This window comes from Anabrus simplex, chromosome 4 (genome assembly GCF_040414725.1).
Source record: "Anabrus simplex isolate iqAnaSimp1 chromosome 4, ASM4041472v1, whole genome shotgun sequence".
In the NCBI taxonomy this organism is placed as follows: domain Eukaryota; kingdom Metazoa; phylum Arthropoda; class Insecta; order Orthoptera; family Tettigoniidae; genus Anabrus; species Anabrus simplex.
In genome coordinates this window covers 249011891-249032821 of record NC_090268.1, presented here as the reverse complement: position 1 = coordinate 249032821, position 20931 = coordinate 249011891, and the positions used below count along the sequence as shown (strand labels likewise).

At 38.5% G+C, this 20931-nt stretch overlaps 1 protein-coding gene across 1 annotated transcript in view; it reads right to left on the bottom strand.

Moving 5' to 3' along the window:
• LOC136872627 (F-box/WD repeat-containing protein 9) overlaps positions 1–20931 on the bottom strand; it is a 244320-nt gene that overhangs the window by 183550 nt on the left and 39839 nt on the right. The window contains exon 3 of the mRNA XM_068227228.1: positions 5404–5487. Coding sequence (XP_068083329.1) covers positions 5404–5487 — 84 coding nt within the window. The remainder of the gene's footprint in view (positions 1–5403; positions 5488–20931) is intronic.

Below are 20931 nucleotides of genomic sequence, written 5' to 3'. Positions count from 1 at the left end.
AGTTTCTGGTTCAGGGTACTTACAGGGGTTAGACAAGGTTGTAATCTTTCAACTTTGCTGTTTGTAGTTTACATGGATCATCTGCTGAAAGGTATAAAGTGGCAGGGAGGGATTCAGTTAGGTGGAAATGTAGTAAGCAGTCTGGCCTATGCTGACGACTTGGTCTTAATGGCAGATTGTGCCGAAAGCCTGCAGTCTAATATCTTGGAACTTAAAAATAGGTGCAATTAGTATGGTATGAAAATTAGCCTCTCGAAGACTAAACTGATGTCAGCAGGTAAGAAATTCAACAGAACTGAATGTCAGATTGGTGATACAAGCTGGAACAGGTAGAAAATTTTAAGTATTTATATTGTGTGTTCTCCCAGCATGGTAATATAGTAAGAGAAATTGAATCAAGGTGTAGTAAAGGTAATGCAGTGAGCTCGCAGTTGCAATCAACAGTGTTCCGTAAGAAGGAAGTCAGCTCCCGGACGAAACTATCTTTACATCGGTCTGTTTTCAGATCAACTTTGCTTTACGGGAGCGTGGAGTGGCAGTGAAGAGGCGAAGCAGGTCCGGTCAAGGCCAAAACATGCCCATCTGCAGGAAAGGCGCTTGCAACCATTTTCTAGGACTCTGTGGGCGTTTTGCTGGGGAATTTTCTTCACAAACAAAGGACAATTAATGCAGCATTACTGTCGCCTTTTGGATGAAGAAAAAAGTGCATATCGCACCAAGCAATGCCAGCAACCGATCCAAAACGTCATTTTTTTCCATGACAATGCAGGACCGCATACCACCGCTTTAACGCAGGAAAAACTGGAAAAAATTCACTGAACATCTCTGGAACACCCTCCGTACAGTCCATATTTATTGCCCTGCGACTACCATATGTTTGAACCACTCAAAGACCTAGGCACACACATCCCTCTTCTTTCTCTCAGGATGGCATCCAAAACTTACCAATCTAATAGAGAAAATGTGTATCCAAGGCAGGACACTATGTAGAAAACTGATCTCTATATGTGTATTTTTTTGGTTGATGCAATAAATTATTTTAAATAATTCCCATTTATATCTGATCTGTCCTTGTAGGTCTGACATGAGATGTTAAACACTCAGTAATATAAGAGCAGAATAGGCTAAAACTATGTAAGTTCATTATAATACTGAAATTAAGATAAGCAGGTATTTAGGAATAATATCCTTTACATAGTTAGTACTAGTAACAGAGAGTAATTAATCCAAAAATCATAACCTAAGAATTTTAACTCCTTGTCTCCTTGTGTGTAAAAGCAGGTGATGCAATGTTATCAGCATGCTGCATTTCAGTTATCCAGGTAACATCAAGTAGTAGTGAAAGTCTGGCCAAATTCAAAAGTCTTCCATCAAGGCAATATGTGACCCCTACGCCTGTCTTCGTAAATGATGTCTCATATTGCATGACAACCAAGTACGGAGTGAAGAGAGTTAGGGCAAGTTCACAGCCTTGTTTCAATCCATGTGCATTTGGGAATGTTTCAGACATATTACTTTGATGGAGAACCTGTCCATCACGGTACTAAATAAATAATAATCAGAAAGACAGTGAAAGTAGATAAGTGGTCAGGACGTATTATTAGTAGATTGATTAATTAATGTTATTAGTTTTACACCTCACTAACTACTTTTACAGTTTTTTAAAGATGCTGACACCGAGCTCGATAGCTGCAGTCGCTTAAGTGCAGCCAGTATCCAGTATTCGGGAGATAGTGTGTTCGAACCCCACTGTCGGCAGCCCTGAAGATGGTTTTCCGTGGTTTCCCATTTTCACCCCAAGCAAATACTGGGGCTGTACCTTAATTAAGGCCACGGCCGCTTCCTTCACACTCCTAGCCCCTTCCTGCTTCATCGTCGCCATAAGACCTATCTGTGTCGGTGCGACGTAAAAAAAAAAATGCTGAGATGTGGAAATATTCTCCTGCAGGAGTTCTTGTACATGGCAGTATAGACATGAGGCTGACATATTTGAGTACCTTCAATTACCACCGGACTGAACTAGGATTGAACCTGCAAACTTGAGCTCAGAAGGCCAGCACTTCCTCGTCTGAGCTACTCAGTCCAGCCCTTATTAGATTTAAAGGATGCGTGTGAAGCTGAAGGCGGCAAAGGCAAGACTAAGAAGACAGGGAACTGTTGATGTGTATCAGTGATATACAGTATTACACCTCAGTACATATGAATGCTGTTTACTCTTAGAATGTTACATGATAGACCTGCCCCCCTATCCAATTTGATGACTTTGCTTGTTGTTTAAAAGGCCTAACATCTAGGTCATCAGGCCCTAATGGTACGAAATGAGACGAAATGTAATGACAATTTAGAAGTCCAAAATCATCCATTGACCAGAATTCAAAACATGACGACAAAGAATGAATGGATAGATATGAATTTAAAACAACCAGTAGATCTGACCCGTAATGCCCCACATTCCCAGAAACTAGTATTAAACAATAGTATTACTGACCAAGGGACTGCTTCTAAAGCACAAACCTGAATTGATGATGCTTGTCCAAAATCCAGGTCATCAGCCCCTCATAATGGTACTTATCACTAGGAAAGTAGAACTATGGTATTTGTCGTGTTGCGGTACTAATCAAAAGCAGTGTAGACTTGGGGTATTCCACACATTTCGGTACTACCCACACGTAATGTAATGCGCGCACATAACACAGACCTATGGCGTTTCTCACATAGGCGTACTAAGCATAGACTCTTACTATCCCGTGGTGATCCTCACATAGTGTATCGTTCTCAAATGTGATTTCATTTGACGGAAATAAATCACACTAGAACACGTTCACTTCCTTATATAAATTACTTTGTCACTGTAAGTCACAATACGCAATTATACACACTAGCAAGTGACGCTACAATACTTAATAGCAGAGTACTCCAGTAATGGATCCAGCTAGAACCTTCATTACAGTTTACCAATACAACCTCTACAACATTCCTAATGTCTCTACACGTATCTGGATAATAAACCTTATAGTAAGTTTCCAGAACCCTTCATATATACCAAATTATAGTAGAATGAATCTAATATACGAACACTATAGAGTTATATACCGCTTTCGACTATACAGATTTTGATCTGTCGTTCTGAGAGAGTGCACCTCATTGCCCAAAGAAGTGATTTTTTCTTTTATTTCTTGAGACTGGCCTCGATTTTCCACTTGAGTTTTTCGTATTGGGCCTTGATGTTTTTAGACTGGGCCTCGATCAAAGCAGTTAGTTGCGCGAACATAATGCTTACCTGGTCGTTGGTTTCTTCTTCCGAGGTGACTTTGAAGACGTAACTGCCTGGGTCCTCTTCGCTGTCTATCAAATCCTCGCGCAGCCTCTCTTGTAAGTCCGCTTTGCTTCCAGCCATCGGTAAACCTCGGGATGCCAGTGCTTTCCATAACATCACCACGGTCATTTGGTCGATCTTCACTGCCGAGTCTTGAAGTGTCCTGTGCTGTCACGGTCGCCAATTTATCGTTCTCAAATGCAATTTTATTTTACGGAAATAAATATCACACGAGGACACTGTCACTTCCTTATATAAATTACTTTATTGTCACTGTAAGTCACAACACACAATTATACACACTATCAAGTGACACTACAATACTTAATAGCGGAGTACTCCAGTAAATTACCATTTACCAATACACATCGAAACTTCTACAACATTCCTAATGTCTCTACATGTATCTAGATAATGAACCTTATAGTAACTTTCCTGAACCCTTCATATATACCAAATTATAGTAGAATAAATCTAATATATGAACATTATAGAGTTTTCTACCGCTTTCGACTATATAGATTTTGAGGTTAAACTTATACACGTTAAACTTATACACAATACATACGTATTTGAGGTTATACAAATTTTACAGTACATATTTACAGGGAAACCATGTATTAGTCATGTTTAACATTTAATATAAGATAATTTAGCACTTAATAAAATATAATTAAAATATATTAAACATAATAATTGAAGGTTTTACACCAGTTACAATGTCGTACCTATGACAAGTGGATACTAATCAAAGGCAAGGCAGACCCATCCATGGTGTCGCTCATAGAGTGGTACTATTCACAGACACTGTAGAACTCACCCCGATTCACACACTGTCGCTACTAATCACAAACCTAATGTGTACCTAACATAGTGGTACTACGCGCAAGTAAAAGTGACCCATGGTGTTCTCTGCGAGGTGGTACTAATTACAAGTAGTCTCATGGTTCTAATTCGATCATCCCTTGATCGCCCCTTTTAGTTGCCTGTTATGACAGGCAGGGTATACCGTGGATGTATTCTTTGCCTGCGTCCCCTACCCACAGGGGGGGGGTGTGTGTGTTTGGTCCGCGAGAGCTAATTTATTTCGCTCAAGTCTGCCGGCAAATCTGTTAGGACCCCCCTACCAACCACCTGGGACGCGCCACGTGGGAGTATTACCTCTCTCCCTGCTATGTCAGTATAGTAGGTTCGTGGTCACTCCAATTTTATTCAAGGGCTGTTACATGTGCAAAATAGAACACAAGTATAAGATCCTAATGATGTATATTCAGATGGATAACAGCTGGTTAGCATGTGATTCAAGAAGACAACAGTTTCAGAAAAGATTGATATGGTATTGAAGGAATTTGGAGTATGTTGGTAACCACACAAATCATATTGCTAGCTTACACTCTTCAAACACTGGGATTTTCATATAGAAACTCTCTAGGCCATCATCTGGGTACAAATGTGACACATTTTCACCTGCACTTTGCAGAGAGAGACATCTGTTCTCTCTCTCTCACTCTCTCTCTGAGAAGGATGTGCGTCATGCTGCAAGATGTGAAAGGAAGATTTGCTATATATATTAGTAGAGGACATCAAACAAAATTCACCGAAGGAAATGTGCAAAGAAATAGTTTCAGGACTGCAAGTTAGGTAAGCTCAAAATATTTTTTAAAATTAAGTTCAAGGACTTTTCGAACAGGGTGGTAAACAATTCTGGCAGAATGAGTTAATTATTAAACATGGAACTTTAATAACTGTTGGTGCTGTGAACTTTTTTTTTTTTTTTTTTTTTTTGCTATTTGTTTAATGTCGCACCGACACAGATAGGTCTTATGGCGACGATGGGATAGGAAAGGCTTAGGAATGGGAAGGAAGCGGCCGTGGCCTTAATAAGAAACAGCCCCAGCATTTGTGAAAATGGAACACCACGAAAAACCATCTTCAGGGCTGCCAACAGTGGGGTTCGAACCCACTATCTCCTGGATGAAAGCTCACAGCTGCGCACTCCTAACCGCACGGCCAACTTGCCCGGTCTGTGAACTATTAAGAAATTGGAAGGGATAAGTACAATTTACATCAGAAGCAGTTCTACTTACCTCAAGAGGAAGCCTCTCCAATACCCTAGGTGGTGCAGAGTTATCACTGTCTTCCTTCAATGAGATACTATTCACAGCTTCCAGCTAGAAAAGAGAAAAAAGTTGTTTTTTCCCCCAGTTAATTGTAAATTTGCACATACCGTATAGCTCATAAAATTAATCTAAAATATAATGCATATCTCTACTTGTTGTAAAATAAAGTCCTCGATCATGTCTGTCTGCCTATGAGGGCTAATCTCAAGAACCACTGGATGGATTTTGATGAGATTTTCACCATTCTATTAAGCATTTCTCAAGAAAGGTTTTTGTACCGAAACATTCATCTGTGACCAAAGGAAACAGAGCAGTAAAGATTCCAGTGATGCAAGTCAAAGAAAAAACAATCGTTCATGCGCCTTTTTTGCTTGCGTTGGCTAAACCATTATAGATACATCTATATATGAGGGTAAGAATTGTTCAGCATAAGAAGTTCTACAAAGAAGTCTGCAACAGAATATATCCAACACACAGCCCACTGTAAGTGTTCTATGTTACAGTAATGATTTAAATAAAGCTAATCCAAGAAAAAATGGTCATCCATGTGCCTTTTTAGCTTGTACTGGCTAAACCATTAAAGATACATTTGTACTATATGGGTAAGAATTGTTCAGCATAAAAAGTTCTATAAGTCCGTGACAGCATATATCTCACACACAGGACCCACTATAAGTTTGTGTTACTCTGAAATCAACAACACCACCCACATCAAGCTCTTCACAACCGTTTACAGTGCAAGACATCAATGTTGCTTTTAAAGATAAAAAATTCATAATGTTACGTATTGCAATGTATAGGTATTGAATAGGCTGAACTACCTTATTTATTGTATCAATTTCATCAATGTTTCTCTCAAAGATGTTAAAACCAAATAAAGCTCCAGGTTTTGATGGTCTTTATTGAGAATTTCTCATGCATTTAGTGAAGAATGCAAGAAGTTGGCTGGCATGGTTTTATACCGACCTCCTACAGAATTCAAACAAACGAAAGTGATTTCCATCTTGAAACCAGGTAAGCCTGCCAATGACCCAAGCAGTTATAGACCAATTACCCTTCTTAGTTGCTGTTATAAGCTTTTTGAGAGGCTAATCTACAACAGAATCAGCGCAACTATTTTTCAGCATATTCCAGTTGATCAAGCCGGATTCAGGCCAAATCGCAGCTGCTGCGATCAAGTGCTTTCTCCGACATCCCATATTGAAGCAGGTTTCCAAAAACAACTCAAGACCTCAGCCGCATTCATTGATCTTACAGCAACATTTGACACAGTCTGGAGGGAAGGATTAATTTACAAGCTTCTTGTATTGTACCCTGTAGGACCATCATGCAGGTTATAAATAATATGCTCAATGACAGAAGATTTCGAGTGTGTATGGGAAACAGTATGAGTACAGAAAGGAAGCTCAAAAATGGATTACCTTTACCTGAATCTGCCCAGCATGCCATATATGGCACGGCAAACTACACAGCGTTCTTGGACTCTTATTATTGAAACCGCGCGCACTGTATTGTTTACTACGGTATTGTCATGTTCATAGAAGTCCCGCCAAACATACATGGCTTGGTTTTAGTATATCGTGCTCATTTGTGTGGTACAGCTACATAAAAAAGACTTGTTTTCACGAGTGCCATTAATGGCTGCACGTTTGAAGTAAGTAATTCCTGTTTCCTTCTATAGTTATTTATATGGACCCTGTTGTGCTAGATTTTTCTCTAAGGTGCTTATGTGTATGGGTATTAGCTTAGGCATGTCTTGGTGATGATTGGTGTCCTTTCATTTGAAGTAGAAATTTGGTGGTACTTATCTGGCACGCTGGGCGGAAGTGCTATCTTTCTGTCCGGCACAACTCAGCCTATAATTGTTATAGTTCTGATGTTACTTTCCATTCATTTCATTCTTCATTATCAACCTAGCAATGCATAATAGTGTAGGCTATAAATTATATGGTTAAAGTAAACCATTTTTAATCACACAGAGTAAAAATTTCACATAAAATTGACACTTCACTGCGTTTTTTTTTGCTTAAATGTATCTTTTATGCAGTTATTCATCCTGTCTTTTCACGTGCTTCACATTTATGGGTTCGTACATTTTTCTAGGGGAATTTCATTACAAGAAATACGCGACTTGTTGGAAAATGATGAACTTTCCGACGTAGAAAATGTATTCATCGAGCCTCCAGACGCTGCAGTTTTGTCGGACGAAGACAGCGGGAATGAAGATGGAGGTGGCTTTGCCGACAATTTATCTGGTAGCCAGCTTCTAGCGAACGCAGAATTAGTGACCCGTGAAACTCCACCTGACTATCAAGACTTTGAAGAGGTGCCTGTTGTAGTGGATCAAGCCGAGTTGGTACAAGTAAGACCCAGAAAGGTACATCGAATTCCTGCAAAATGGGAAAAGCGAAACCTTATCACACGTTCAGGAATATTTCCCAACAGTGACTTCACCGAACTTCGAGAAAAATTATGCATTGAACTGTTCGAGTCAATTTTTACAGATGACATTTTTGATCACTTAGTTTCTGAATCTAACAAATATGCCAGCTTTTTGAACTGTCCTTCCCCGAATATTACTATGCAAGAAATGAAAGTTTTCATTGCAATTTTGATTTTATCTGGATACAATACCTCTCCATCGAAAAGATCATATTGGGAGGACGCGTGTGATGTGCACCATTCTGTGGTGGCAAGTGCTATGCGGCGAAAAAGGTTTCTTGAAATTTGCCATTTCATTCACTGTGCTGGTAATACGAAACCAAATTTCAACGACAAAATGTGGAAGCTGAAACCTCTGATTGACCTTCTACATGCCCGTTTTGTGGAAAACTTTCGAGCTGAGGAGCACTTGTCATATGAGTGTATGGTGCCATATTTCGGGAGGCATTTCTGCAAACAATTTGTAAGAGGAAAACCCATTCGTTTTGGTTTTAAGGTATGGTGTCTAAACACTTGCCATGGATATCTTGTAGATTTTGAAGTATACCAAGGAAAAAATCCTAAAGCGAATGCCCAGTATGAAGCAGAATCTGGGAAGTGCGCAGCTCCCCTTGTAAAAATGCTGGATAATCTTCGACCGGACATGAAAAATTTGCCCTTCAAATTATACTCCGACAATCTCTTCACTGGAATGGGATTGCTAACACATCTTGGTGCACGGGGATATGGTGCTACAGGGACACTTGGAGAAAATCGCATTCCTAAGGATTGTAATCTGAAATCTTCTGCTACCACGAAGAAGGAAAAGCAGGGTACTTATGATTACCTAAAGAGCTTGGAGGAAGGTGTTCATGTTTGCCATTAGGTGGATAATTCAGTAGTAACCGTAGCATCTACATGCTATGGAGTGCACCCTGCAAAACAGGTATCTCGTTATGTGAAAGAAAAAGGACAGGCTAGAGGTGGAAAAGTCGGAGTGTCTCAGCCATACATGATTTCTCAGTACAATGTGGGTATGGGAGGTACTGATCGTATGGGTCGTAACTTGACAGATGTACAAATCGGAATACGAGGAAAAAAATGGTGGTGGGCAATATTTGCCTGGCTCATCGATGTAGGAATGCATAATGCATGGCAGCTGAAACACATGTCTGGAGAAGGCATTTCTCACCTTGACTTTTCGACGAGCAATTGTCCAGACTTACCTCACACGCTACAAAGCTGCTCCCTTGTTCAGCAGATCTCATTGTTTTGGACATAATGCAGTGCAGGAACTTCGGTACGGTCTTCTACAATTCCAGGAGCGAAGAGAAGAAGATGCGTGTCAGAAAACTGCCTTGCTAGGCCTAGAACCCAGTGTACCAAGTGCAATGTAGGTTTATGTGTAGACTGTTTTACCAATTATCATACGCGCAAAGGAAATAAGTAGTGTGTACTTGCCTTTCAGAATATCACCGTTAGTACAGTACTTATATGAACAAGTGACTTACCTTTCTACATACTGCTGCTATAATTCTTCATACAGAGTGATTGCCTCATGATGTAACGTAATAAGTGATTTGGGTAGCTTGTGAGATTCTAGCATTATTACTTAAAATATATATTCATTTCCTCATAAAATTAACAACTCGGGTCATGTACAACCCCTATAAAATCATCCCTAACACCAAAAATCAAACATCTAGGTATTTTGAATAGTTCTGGAAGAATATTATTTTTGTAATATGTGCAAATATTGAAGAAAAACTTGTATACTGATAATTTACAAAGAAGGTATTGGATGAATAAGTAAAATGCGGAATAGCATATAAACTCCCGTATATGAAATAAAAGACAGCACTACCGCCCAGCATGCCATATATGGCACGGGGCTTTTCTCGGAAGTTACATGCCAAATGAATAAAATGAAAGCTTTTCCGGCATCTTCACATGCACATTATCCAACGCTAAAAGTTACAACTTGATTCTCAAAAAATTCAATCTTGGGGGGATCCAGGTTAAGGATCAATACTGTCTCCCCTACTGTTCAATTTGTACATCTCCGATCTCCCAGAAACATCATCACAAAAATTCTGTTATGCTGATGATATAACACTAGCCACTCAACATCGAGACCTTAGTATGACACAAGAAGTGCTACAAAAGACCTGATTTCACTTGAAACGTACTTCAAGAAATGGCAACTGAATCCTAACCCTAACAAAACAGAAGTGTCATGTTTTCACCTGTATACCAAAGCTTTTAAAAGTTTTAGGGTCCACCTTATTCAATACTATACAATTTGTTGTGTAGATGTAATTACAACATATTATGTTTATTCAGAACTAGTTTCGACGCTATACTGCGTCATCAGCTGAACAGAGGCATTGGAAAACTGGCATATAAATATTATCAACATCAACATTACCACAAATTAAAATCTTGGAATATTACAATTAAAATGAATATATATTTAAAAAGATATAGCGTTTGTCCTTCCTTTCTCAACAAGTCGAAAACTTGTGGTTCTGTTGTACCAAATTATTAAAACCATATGCGATCAGGTTCGCTATAATTATTGTAATTTTAATTACAAATTAAAATTCATACACCAAGTTATTAAAATAGTTCCGTTCATAAAACTCTTTGTGCTTAATTAAGTACACTTCGTAATTCTGCATATAGTGCAATCATAAAAACAGATTCCATGAAGTTATGCAGTGTCCTTATTGACAGTATTGTTCAATGAAGCGAGCCTGATGAGGTGGGAACGTACATAAAGTCCTTAAGCTATTAACAAGAACTACGTTTCCCAGTTCAAATGCGGAACCTGTGAATAACAAGAAATGTAACAGTTATAATGTCACAGAGGAAAGGCAAGATGTAAGATCGTGTCCAATAACGTACATGTTTATATGACTCACCTCAGAAGGTCGTTGACTGAGCGAAGCGTAACGAAGCACTATGAGCAGTGATATGATTGAGTTCAAGTGCCCACGGTGGGTTGGGACAGGAGAGGAGGAATAGGGGTAAGTGGGAGGAGAGACTGAGGAGCAGCAGCATGAGGGGGATCTGGGGGGCGCATAGTGGAAGAAAGGAATAACGAGCGAAACTATTACACAAAATACGAAAACCAAACTATTGACTGGAACTTGTGCATTTTTTTTAAAAATGTAATAAGAAAATCAAATAGAACTTTTGATTTTTTGGAAATCTCATTTAAGGTTTGGATTGAAGTATTGATCCAAGTGTATATAGCAACATTCTGTAACCTCCTCAAGCAAACTTCCCTTACCTAAAATCTCCAGGATCGCAATGTCTTGCTCTATAGCTGTGAATTTATGATTTAGTTGATGTATGTTTTGGCCTACAGCGCAAAAATTGTTACACTTTACGTCATTAACATGTTCTGTATATCTGATTTTGAAGTTGCATCCTGTTTGACCCAGATACATGTAGCCACAATCATTACATCGAAACCTATATACACCCGATTTGGAATAAGGATTGGATCTAATGATTGAGGTTGCATTATGCAATACTTCAGTGTTACTATTATCAGTACAAAGTGAAACCTTGACATTATACTTTTTGAAATTAGTTTTTTTTTTTTTTTTTGCTAGTTGCTTTACGTCGCACCGACACAGATAGGTCTTATGGCGACGATGGGACAGGAAAGGGCTAGGAGTGGGAAGGAAGCGGCCGTGGCCCTAATTAAGGTACAGCCCCGGCATTTGCCTGGTGTGAAAATGGGAAACCACGGAAAACCATTTTCAGGGCTGCTGACAGTAGGGTTCAAACCTACTATCTCCCGAATACTGGATACTGGCTGCACTTAAGCGACTGCAGCTATCGAGCTTGGTGAAAATATTAGTAAACCTATATATTGTACCAGTCCAAATGGTATTTTATTGGATTTAGAGAAGTTGGTTTAATTTTCGTAATGCAACACGGGTCTACGCATGAGCAAGCACCAGCTGATTATCGTGCCGTTCCACTGGGACGAGAGAGAACTGAGTCAGGCGATCAAGGTCACCGCACGTCACAGGGTTTACGTCACCTAGCAAGGTGGAAGCCAAGGGGAGTGACATTCCAGAAAGATCTGCTCCAAATTTGAAGAACGAATCACGTCACAGAACAGCTGACGACCAATGAAAATTAGTGAAGATGTTGGATGGTCGGAGAATCATTCTAGAAAGACGTCGAACAGTGTGGTTCCAAGAGAGACAGCGAACAGTAGAGTTTTAGAGGAGACGTCGAACAGTACAGTTCCAGTGGAGAAAGCGAACAGTAAGTGCTAATTTAATTTTCCGTGTAGACGATTCATTCTAGTGCGATATATTATTGCTGCACATTTTCCTGGGTGGAACTTTCCAAACCACGGACAGTCAGTACACACATTACGCCAAGAACTGCCGCAGAAATTTGTGGAATGTTCTAGTATGAATTACGAGGGAAGATTATCACTGAAATAGAATCTTCGAGAACAAACCTGGCCAAGGAACATTGTTTCATCAGTAGTACAGTAGATTATTCGAGATTCCGACAACTCAACGATGTGCTGTAAACTGAGAAATGAGCTCAAGATTTGAAGCTTTCTGTAGGGTTGAACCAAAGTGTACATCATTGCGCCAGTTAAGTACTGTAAGACAAACTGTTAATCTACAACGAGTGTGGATCAAATTTTAATAATAAATTTTAGTTTCAGCAATACCTACGAAGACCAGCCTTCATCATGGACCGACCAAGAAGGAAATCCTGGGGAACTCTAAAACACCGATGGAGTGATTCTACGCTATTTGACTTCACAAGGATCCTGATGTGTTAAGCTGACGTGAGTGAGCCAGCACGATGAATTTGTTCATCTACAATCCACCACAATCAACCGAGGAGGAACAGACATCTACAGCTACATTCAAGACGCCGGAGATTTACATCGGAATAATAAGTACTCTTGTTACAGTTTCTTCTCTTTCAGTAGATTGCTAGTTGGATTGCATTCTTATTTAATGAAATGTAGATTAGTTAGAGATGTAGTATTTAAGTGGTGGTGATGGTAGAGTAGTCACGGGTTCATTGTTTCAATAGTTTCATTTTCTTTGCATTTTCTTGGAATATTGCTGTGTTGATTCAGTGATTGATAACCCCAGTTGTTAGTGAATTTCACGAGGTTACGAGTAATTAAGGTCTTCAAAATGAATTACGGGGGAATGAAGCCTAATAATAAGCATAATAAGAAGAAGAAGAGGATGAGACTTCATAAAAATCATGACGATAAGGATGTAATAAATTGGATTATGTTGAAATAATTAAATTGAAGCTTTGATAAAGAAAAGATTTGGGAGTAAGACTGATCTTAGAAGGGAAGGTGATAGCTGTGGACAGTAGGCAGCTCATCAAGAAGATGCTTTTAGGAGTAATAATCAGGGATATAATAATAATAATAATAATAATAATAATAATAATAATAATAATAATAATAATAATAATAATAACATACCTGCCAACTTTACAAAACCAAATATCAGGAGATTTTGATATGAAAATCAGGAGAAATCAGGAGATACAAATGGTCAAACCTGCTTATTCTACATGTCTTGCGCAATACAGGAGTACTATAGTATATATAATAACAGTTATTGTCTCAAAACCCGACTGTTGCTATAAGAGGCTACAAGGCTAAAAATTACACATTTCTATTACCTCACAGGAAGTATGTTAGTGAGATGATCGGTCTCTGATAAGCCTTCTGAAAATAGTATGAACTCATGCTCCATAGGTGTGAATTAGTCATGCATTAAATGCCACTACTTAGAAAATGCATGGAGTAATATATTGCATCACGTGCCCGCGCAATTATGCGAAGCGCAATGTTATTTTTGTCAAGTAATAAATTAAAATTTGCTAGAATTGTCTCCAAATGAATCTCTAGAAAAGTCACTAGTCACTATCTTTGAAATTCTGTCACTACATTACTGAAATAGACCCCAAATCTAGTGACTAGTCTAGAATCGACCAGACTGATGTGGATGAACACGAACATAGCACGCGAGAACGAGAGATTTACAATCTATATACGCATCGCGATATACAGGTTTCAATAAACATCGCACATTCGCGCGCATTTCTCATATTAATATACGTCGATATTTCATTTGAAAGCGGCCAATGAGCGAAGGAGATTCAGCCACTGGCGTACAATGCTGAAATGGCCGAATTTGAAAACAAATGTTTGAAGTTCACCAAAAATTAAGCTAAAATCGGGAGAAATAATACAATAATCGGGAGACGGGAAAAACTGTCGAAAATTGGGAGTCTCCCACCTAAATCGGGAAAGTTGGCAGGTATGCAATAATATTAATAATAATAATAATAATAATAATAATAATAATAATAATAATAATAATAATAATAATAATAATAATAATGAGTCGGAACAACTTCAAATGGTGGTTGAGAATTAAATGTGAGCGACGATTGTGATGATAAATTTTTATGATGATATTAGATGACATGGAACCGCTAGGATACATGCTAGTCATGAGGACATTGTGATTTATGGTGATATAATTAATTATTCAGGGAATAATAAACTGTCGCTCAACAACTTATATTATATAAAATATGACTTGATAATTATTTTAATCTTTCCCTGAGGTTATGAGTGCATTCTTCGAGGTATCCCTTACTGATGGTGGTGATGATTATTTTTTCGATGTTTTTATTCATCCTATTTTTGTCATTTATCACAGGTCATAGTGAGTCTTTACTATTATCTGCCAATAATGCGAGGGTCTTCAACCTAATTCTGAAGGGAGACATAATAATAATAATAATAATAATAATAATAATAATAATAATAATAATAATAATAATAATAATAATAATAATAATAATATCCTCGACAATGTGATAAAATCTGCTGGTAAATAATTGGGGGAGATTGTGTTATTGTGTGACAGCTTATCCATGTGTTTCCATAAGTGTCAATTCTTTTAGTGATTTTTCTTACGTGGTTTATTGTCCAATGGAATTTTAGTTTACGTTGATTGTGCGTTTCGCTACGTGACACTATCTAACCACAGTGTATTAGTCAGTGAAAAATCGTTTAATGTGGTTTATAAAAGGAACACAGTCGAACGTAATCTATGAAGGAGGGGAAATTTGCCAAGGAATTTCCAAAGAAATTTGTCAAAGAATTTCCAATGGTATTGTAAAGAAAATTTTCATATAAGATTGAGAGGTTTTTCTTACGATAATGTTCCGAGATTTTCCAAGTATTTTGTAAGTGGATTTTCTGAGTATTGAAAAATATTTTTAGAAGTAAAATATTACTGAATTCTCTAAAATAATATAAAGGAAATTTCTAGAAAATAAATAATATTTTCAGAGAAAGGACATGGTAATTTAATGAGAATTAATTGATGGGAATTTACCGAAACTTTTATGAGGAGGTAGAAATAATTTGTACAAATTTATCCCACAAGGGAATATTGTAATTTCATGATCTAATGTAGCACTATTGGTCATAACGACATTGTCGCTAACATTATGATTGGTCCAATGTTACAGTTCCATAAAGGGAGGATTTGACCTAGAGTATGACTTCGGATGGTGTTTAATTGAAGACAGGTCGAATCAAATGGAACCCATGAGCATGCCGTGGACTTATATTCATGTTGCAAACCAGAATCAATCGATTTGAGTTATATTTATGTAAATAGTTTCTTTTCTTTTTCTTCTGCACTGTCCAGACTGTTTTATATTTTAATAAATGTTATTGTTATTTTCGTCCGATTTTTTTCATGTTATGTCACCTATGGCCCTGCAAATAAAAATATTCTGAAGGTCTGTCCCGAAACAGTAAAGTTGGCCCTGCAAACGTTCCACCCTTTGGGACTCTTGCTCCGCCAACTGAGCGACCCCGGAGAAGGGGACAATATATATATACTAGCTGGTGTACCCGAGCTTCGCTACGGGATTCTCAGAAAGACTGACTTTGTGGTTTTCCTAACTGAAGTCAATATAGGGCATTACAAAAACGTCAGTAGGAATGTAGCAATTAAAAGCAATATTATCATATAAAATACTCGATCAAATGAAAAACCGCACTTTCTCTCACTTTTAAGGAACAGTATTACGGAGCCGATCTAACAGTCCAAAGTTCCAGAGCTGGAATGACCAGTCTGCAGACAGCCATGAACACTTCTCTGCCATTATTCAGTTAAATATGTACACTTCTCATTCCAATCAGTGCCTCAGAGTAGGGATTGAATAGTTCGAATGCTATGATGAACCAGAGTTACGTACCAGTAGTATCGGAAATTTTATGAAACATTACGGAAAAGTAAAAAGTGCATTTCCTTGTTACTGTGGGCACGACTGATACAGAAATACCATCCTTTTTAAATTCTGAGCAATGTACAGACAAAACTCTTATTTTATATATTTATATATATCCTTATTAAAAGTAAATGTTGCAAAAGCCTTTTGACCAGGTTTATCTTTAAGTAATGTGGTTCGTGAGCAATCGTGTTGATTATACGTTCGATTAAGTCTTCTTTAAAGCCATTGGCCTTAGATATTGAACGGATGATATTCAACTCCTTGTTCAAATTAGTCTTTGTCATGGGGATCCTAAAAGCTTGTTCTACCAGACTATTGTATGTGGCATTTTTTTTATTCTGTGGGTGCTCCGAATCCTGCCTTATGGTAACAGCTGTTTGTGTAGGCTTTCTAAAATACTGTATGTAAAAGAGGAATTGAGTCTGTTAATCGTTAAGTCCAAAAAATTAATTGACTTATTGTTTTCTGATTCCAAATTAAACTTTATACGTGGGTCTATACTATTGAGACTATCGAGAGTAGTAGTTGCGTCCGTGACACGTTCGTCCAGAATTAGTCTCAATAGAGCTCATCTGGTTTTACCAGCACCAAGACAGAATATTCTTCCCTCTAGTTGATTCCATCACTTTCTGAATCAGCTGTCCTTCCCATATTAACTTATTCGCCATTTGTTCGCCATGCTTCCTGTCAATCGCTTTACCTTCCCAATTGACATTTGGTAAATTCAGATCTCCCACCACAATCACATTCCTTTCCATACCATTTGTCACATAGCTGATTATCTTATCAAATAATTCTGAATCAGTATCAGCGCTACCCTTTCCCAGCCTGTACACTCCAAAGACATCAAGTTGCCTATTATCTTTAGAAATGAGCCTTACACCTACAATTTCATATTTGTCATCTTCAATCTTTTCATAGCTTACAAATTCTTCTGAGACCCAGTATTTCTATCACTTGCTTGGCACTCACTTTACATTCATATTTACATGTCCAAACTACCTCATTCTTCCTCCATTTTAACTTCAAACTTTTCCACCTGTATTTTCATGTGTCTTCATTCTCTGTCTCTTCTTTTTTTAACTTCTGTAAAATACTTTTCATAAACTTCATACATTATTCGTTACATTCGTGTCGCTTTCATAGCTACTACACTAGGTCGTGTACAAAGGCAGATCCCCAAGGCAGCGCAGAATAAACATTTCCCAGATAAGATCGTGAGACAAGCTGCCCTAATCAGAAGACCGCCATTTTATATAACACAGAAGCTACCATAGGACTTTAACAAGTCAAACGGTCAACACATCCTTTCACCACAATCCAAAGAGCAATTTTCGGAAGTCAATCAGTCAACACGGCCTTTTACCATAACCATAAAAGCAACAATTAAGGAAGATCTTCGATACAAATTATGATCTTCGATACAAATTATAAACAACAAATACCTGAAGATTGGCATACAATGACAGACTTTCTATTCACGCCATCTAGTGTTATTACAAAAGTATTTCACCATAGACTCTTTTAAATATGTTAAATATGTACTTTAGTATATAAGTTTTTAAACACAATTGTAAACGCGAATTGTAATTTAAGTATCATTCACACATATTTCCTTACCCCCAACCTCCCTCCACCCCCTCCCCCGCTCTCTATTCATTTAAAGCACCTAGAACAATAGTTTTTAGGATCCCATGGGACATAGTTTTAAGGTCTAATGTGCTTACTGGCCAAATGTTCTGATCTAAGATATTTATATACAGCTGAAGATGACCACTAAGTGGTTGAAACACGTTCTGTGTGTGCTAATGTATTTTTAATTTTTCCTAAGGCAAAAGAAATGAAGTATCGATTAGGTGGCTTTTTAGATTAAATTGTTGATTTTACTCATCGATACGGCCATGAAGTGGACAGGTTGCAATTCATAGCAGATGCTATCATCATGGTTGACAACACTTCTACATAGTATATTCCTGTCAATTTCCACATCCACTCTTTAATTCCCCATTAATTCACTTCTTAAACACTTTAATTGCTCTATCACTTCAAGAGTTCTGTCCTGATTTTATTGTTCCCACCACCCCTCAACTCACTCACTATCTTTCCTTTATATTATTAATTTCCTTTTCTCTGCATCAAGAATAATGTTACTGGTTTTACAACTCTCTAACTACTTTTACGGATTTTTTAATATGCCAAGGTGCCTGAATTTTGTCCCACAGGAGCTTAATTTATGTCCCATAAATCTGCCGATACAAGGAAAACAGATTTATTCAATCCCAAAAGCCCAGACTGCTTTCTACTACAACAACCTGAGGAAGGCCTTTACTGCTAGGGATTACCGAACTTAACTGGTTGACCATCACATTTCCCAAGCAATGAATTCTATCCCTAGATTTTCCTAGGCATCATTTGTACCCTTATTTAACCAAATATCATCCTGTTCTGCACAAGAATCAATCACATTTTATAACAAACATTGCATCTTCTCTCGTCCTTGCCCCACAGTCACCTTCAGGAACCCACAAAACTTCAGAAGTATTCTCACTTGCAATGAACCACCATCAACCCCCTACTCCCTTCTTTCACCTGTGAACATAACCACTGTTAGATTTGCTGTCTAGCATTACTTTCAGTAGTAACATCATCAACAAATTTACTTCATACAAGGTTGCCATGACTGCACTTCATCCAACATCAGCTTCAATGCAGACTCTGCCCAGCTTTCAACATTGGTTTAACTACCAACATTCTTTTTGTCAAGCGAATATGTGGGCACAGCAGTACACATAAAACCCATAACATGGTACTTCACATCACCATTCACACCAGGCACTATCAAATCATTTTGGATGATTCGATGATTACAGGCATTAACAATTTACCCCCATCTTTCCACCCTCTTGCCCTAAGAGATTCCAAAGTTGAACATTAAGTGGTGCTCATGTCTAGGAAAGCACCCAGTCTTAACATTAGATAACTGCTTCCCCCCCACACTTCTTTTCACTTGACAGTCTCCCTCCTCCCTTTACCTCACGACATCTACCTGCCAACAATGATGACTACCATTATTATTCTATACCCCACTGATGAAAGTTGCAATCCAAACGTGTGGACCCATGTGTTTCTTTTTTTGTGTGTACTTTATCCACACGTGCTTACAAGGTAAGTTGCTGGACTCCATCTGTTTCCTATACATAGCATGTATTTCACTCCTGTTAGCTTTCTCATATGAGTGACTAGTATTTAAGAGAATAGTTGATGATGATGATGATTGTTGTTTAAAGGGGCTTAACATCGAGGTCATCGGCGAAATTAAATAACAAAAAGTTCAAAATCATCCACTGACCAAAATAAAAAAATGTCATGAAGAATAAATGGATGGACATGAACCCAAAAAAAGAAACAAGCAAACAAAAAACAGTGGGTTTGACCCAAAAAAAGATCATAAATAATAGTATTACTGACGAAGGGACCACTTATAAAGCACAGCCCTGAATCGAGGATGATTGATGTCTAAAGGGTTTAATTCAGGTCAATGGCCCCTCAGAATGGTACATGTCGCGAGTAAAGTACAACCATGGTATTTGTCACGTTGGGGTACTAATCAAAAGTAGCGAAGACTCATGGTGTTCCACGCAAGATAGTATTACTCACAAGTATTGTACTTCGTACAGGTAACGCAGACCTATAGTGTTTCTCATACAATGGCGCCACTCATAGCCAACGCAAACCGATGAGGTTCCTCACCTAGGTGTACTAACCACAGGGACTCTTACTATCCCGTGGTGTTCCTCGCATAGTGGGTACTAATCACAGGCAACGCAGACCCACGGTGTCACTCATATAGTGGTACAACTCACAGGCAACGCCCAGACCCGCGATGTTGCTCACACGGGTATGACCCACGGGTACTGGAAAACCCATACTGATTCACCTCCCTGTTGCTACTAAACAGAAACCTATTTCGTACGTAATATAGTGGTACAACTCGCAAGTAAAGGCCACTCATGGTGTTCCCCACATGATGGTAATAATCAAAAGTAGTTTCATGGTTCTAATTCGATCATCCCTTGGTCGCCCCTCACGACAGGCTGGGGATACCGTGGGTGTATTTTTCGTCTGCGTCCCCCACCCACAGGGGGTAGAGTGAGAGAGAAAAGAAGAAGGGAGGGATCTGTCACTTCGAAAGATGAAGTAACGGACGAAGAAAGGCAAGGACCACAAAGGGCGTGAAAATGAAAGACTCCCTAGGTCTCGAATGCTCTAATACGATCGGGGTCGGAAAAGGAGAGTTGACCAAGGGAGGTCGGACAGGATAGACGAAAGTGAGGAGCCTGGCACAAGTAAGTGGAAGCAATGCCAAGACTCAGCTTAGGGCCCCGTGGTCACCAATCCACACGCCCAAGTTGAGAGCCCCTTGGGCCCCTTTTAGTCGCCTCTTACGACAGGCAGGAGATACCATGGGTGTATTCTTCATCTGCGTCCCCCACCCTCAGTGGGTTAAGAGAATAGTAACATGTGTGCCCTGTCAATAAGCAATTCCTTATGATGATATCCTGGCTCAAAGTAGAAATCTCAACAAAACATAAGGCAACATATTTACGACTGCAGTGTTTAATTATCCTACAGTATGTACCTATTATATTCGTACGGGCTGTTTGCTTTAGTACTTCAACGCACTGCAAGAAAATAATAAACTGAAAAGGATTTTATTCACTCAACATA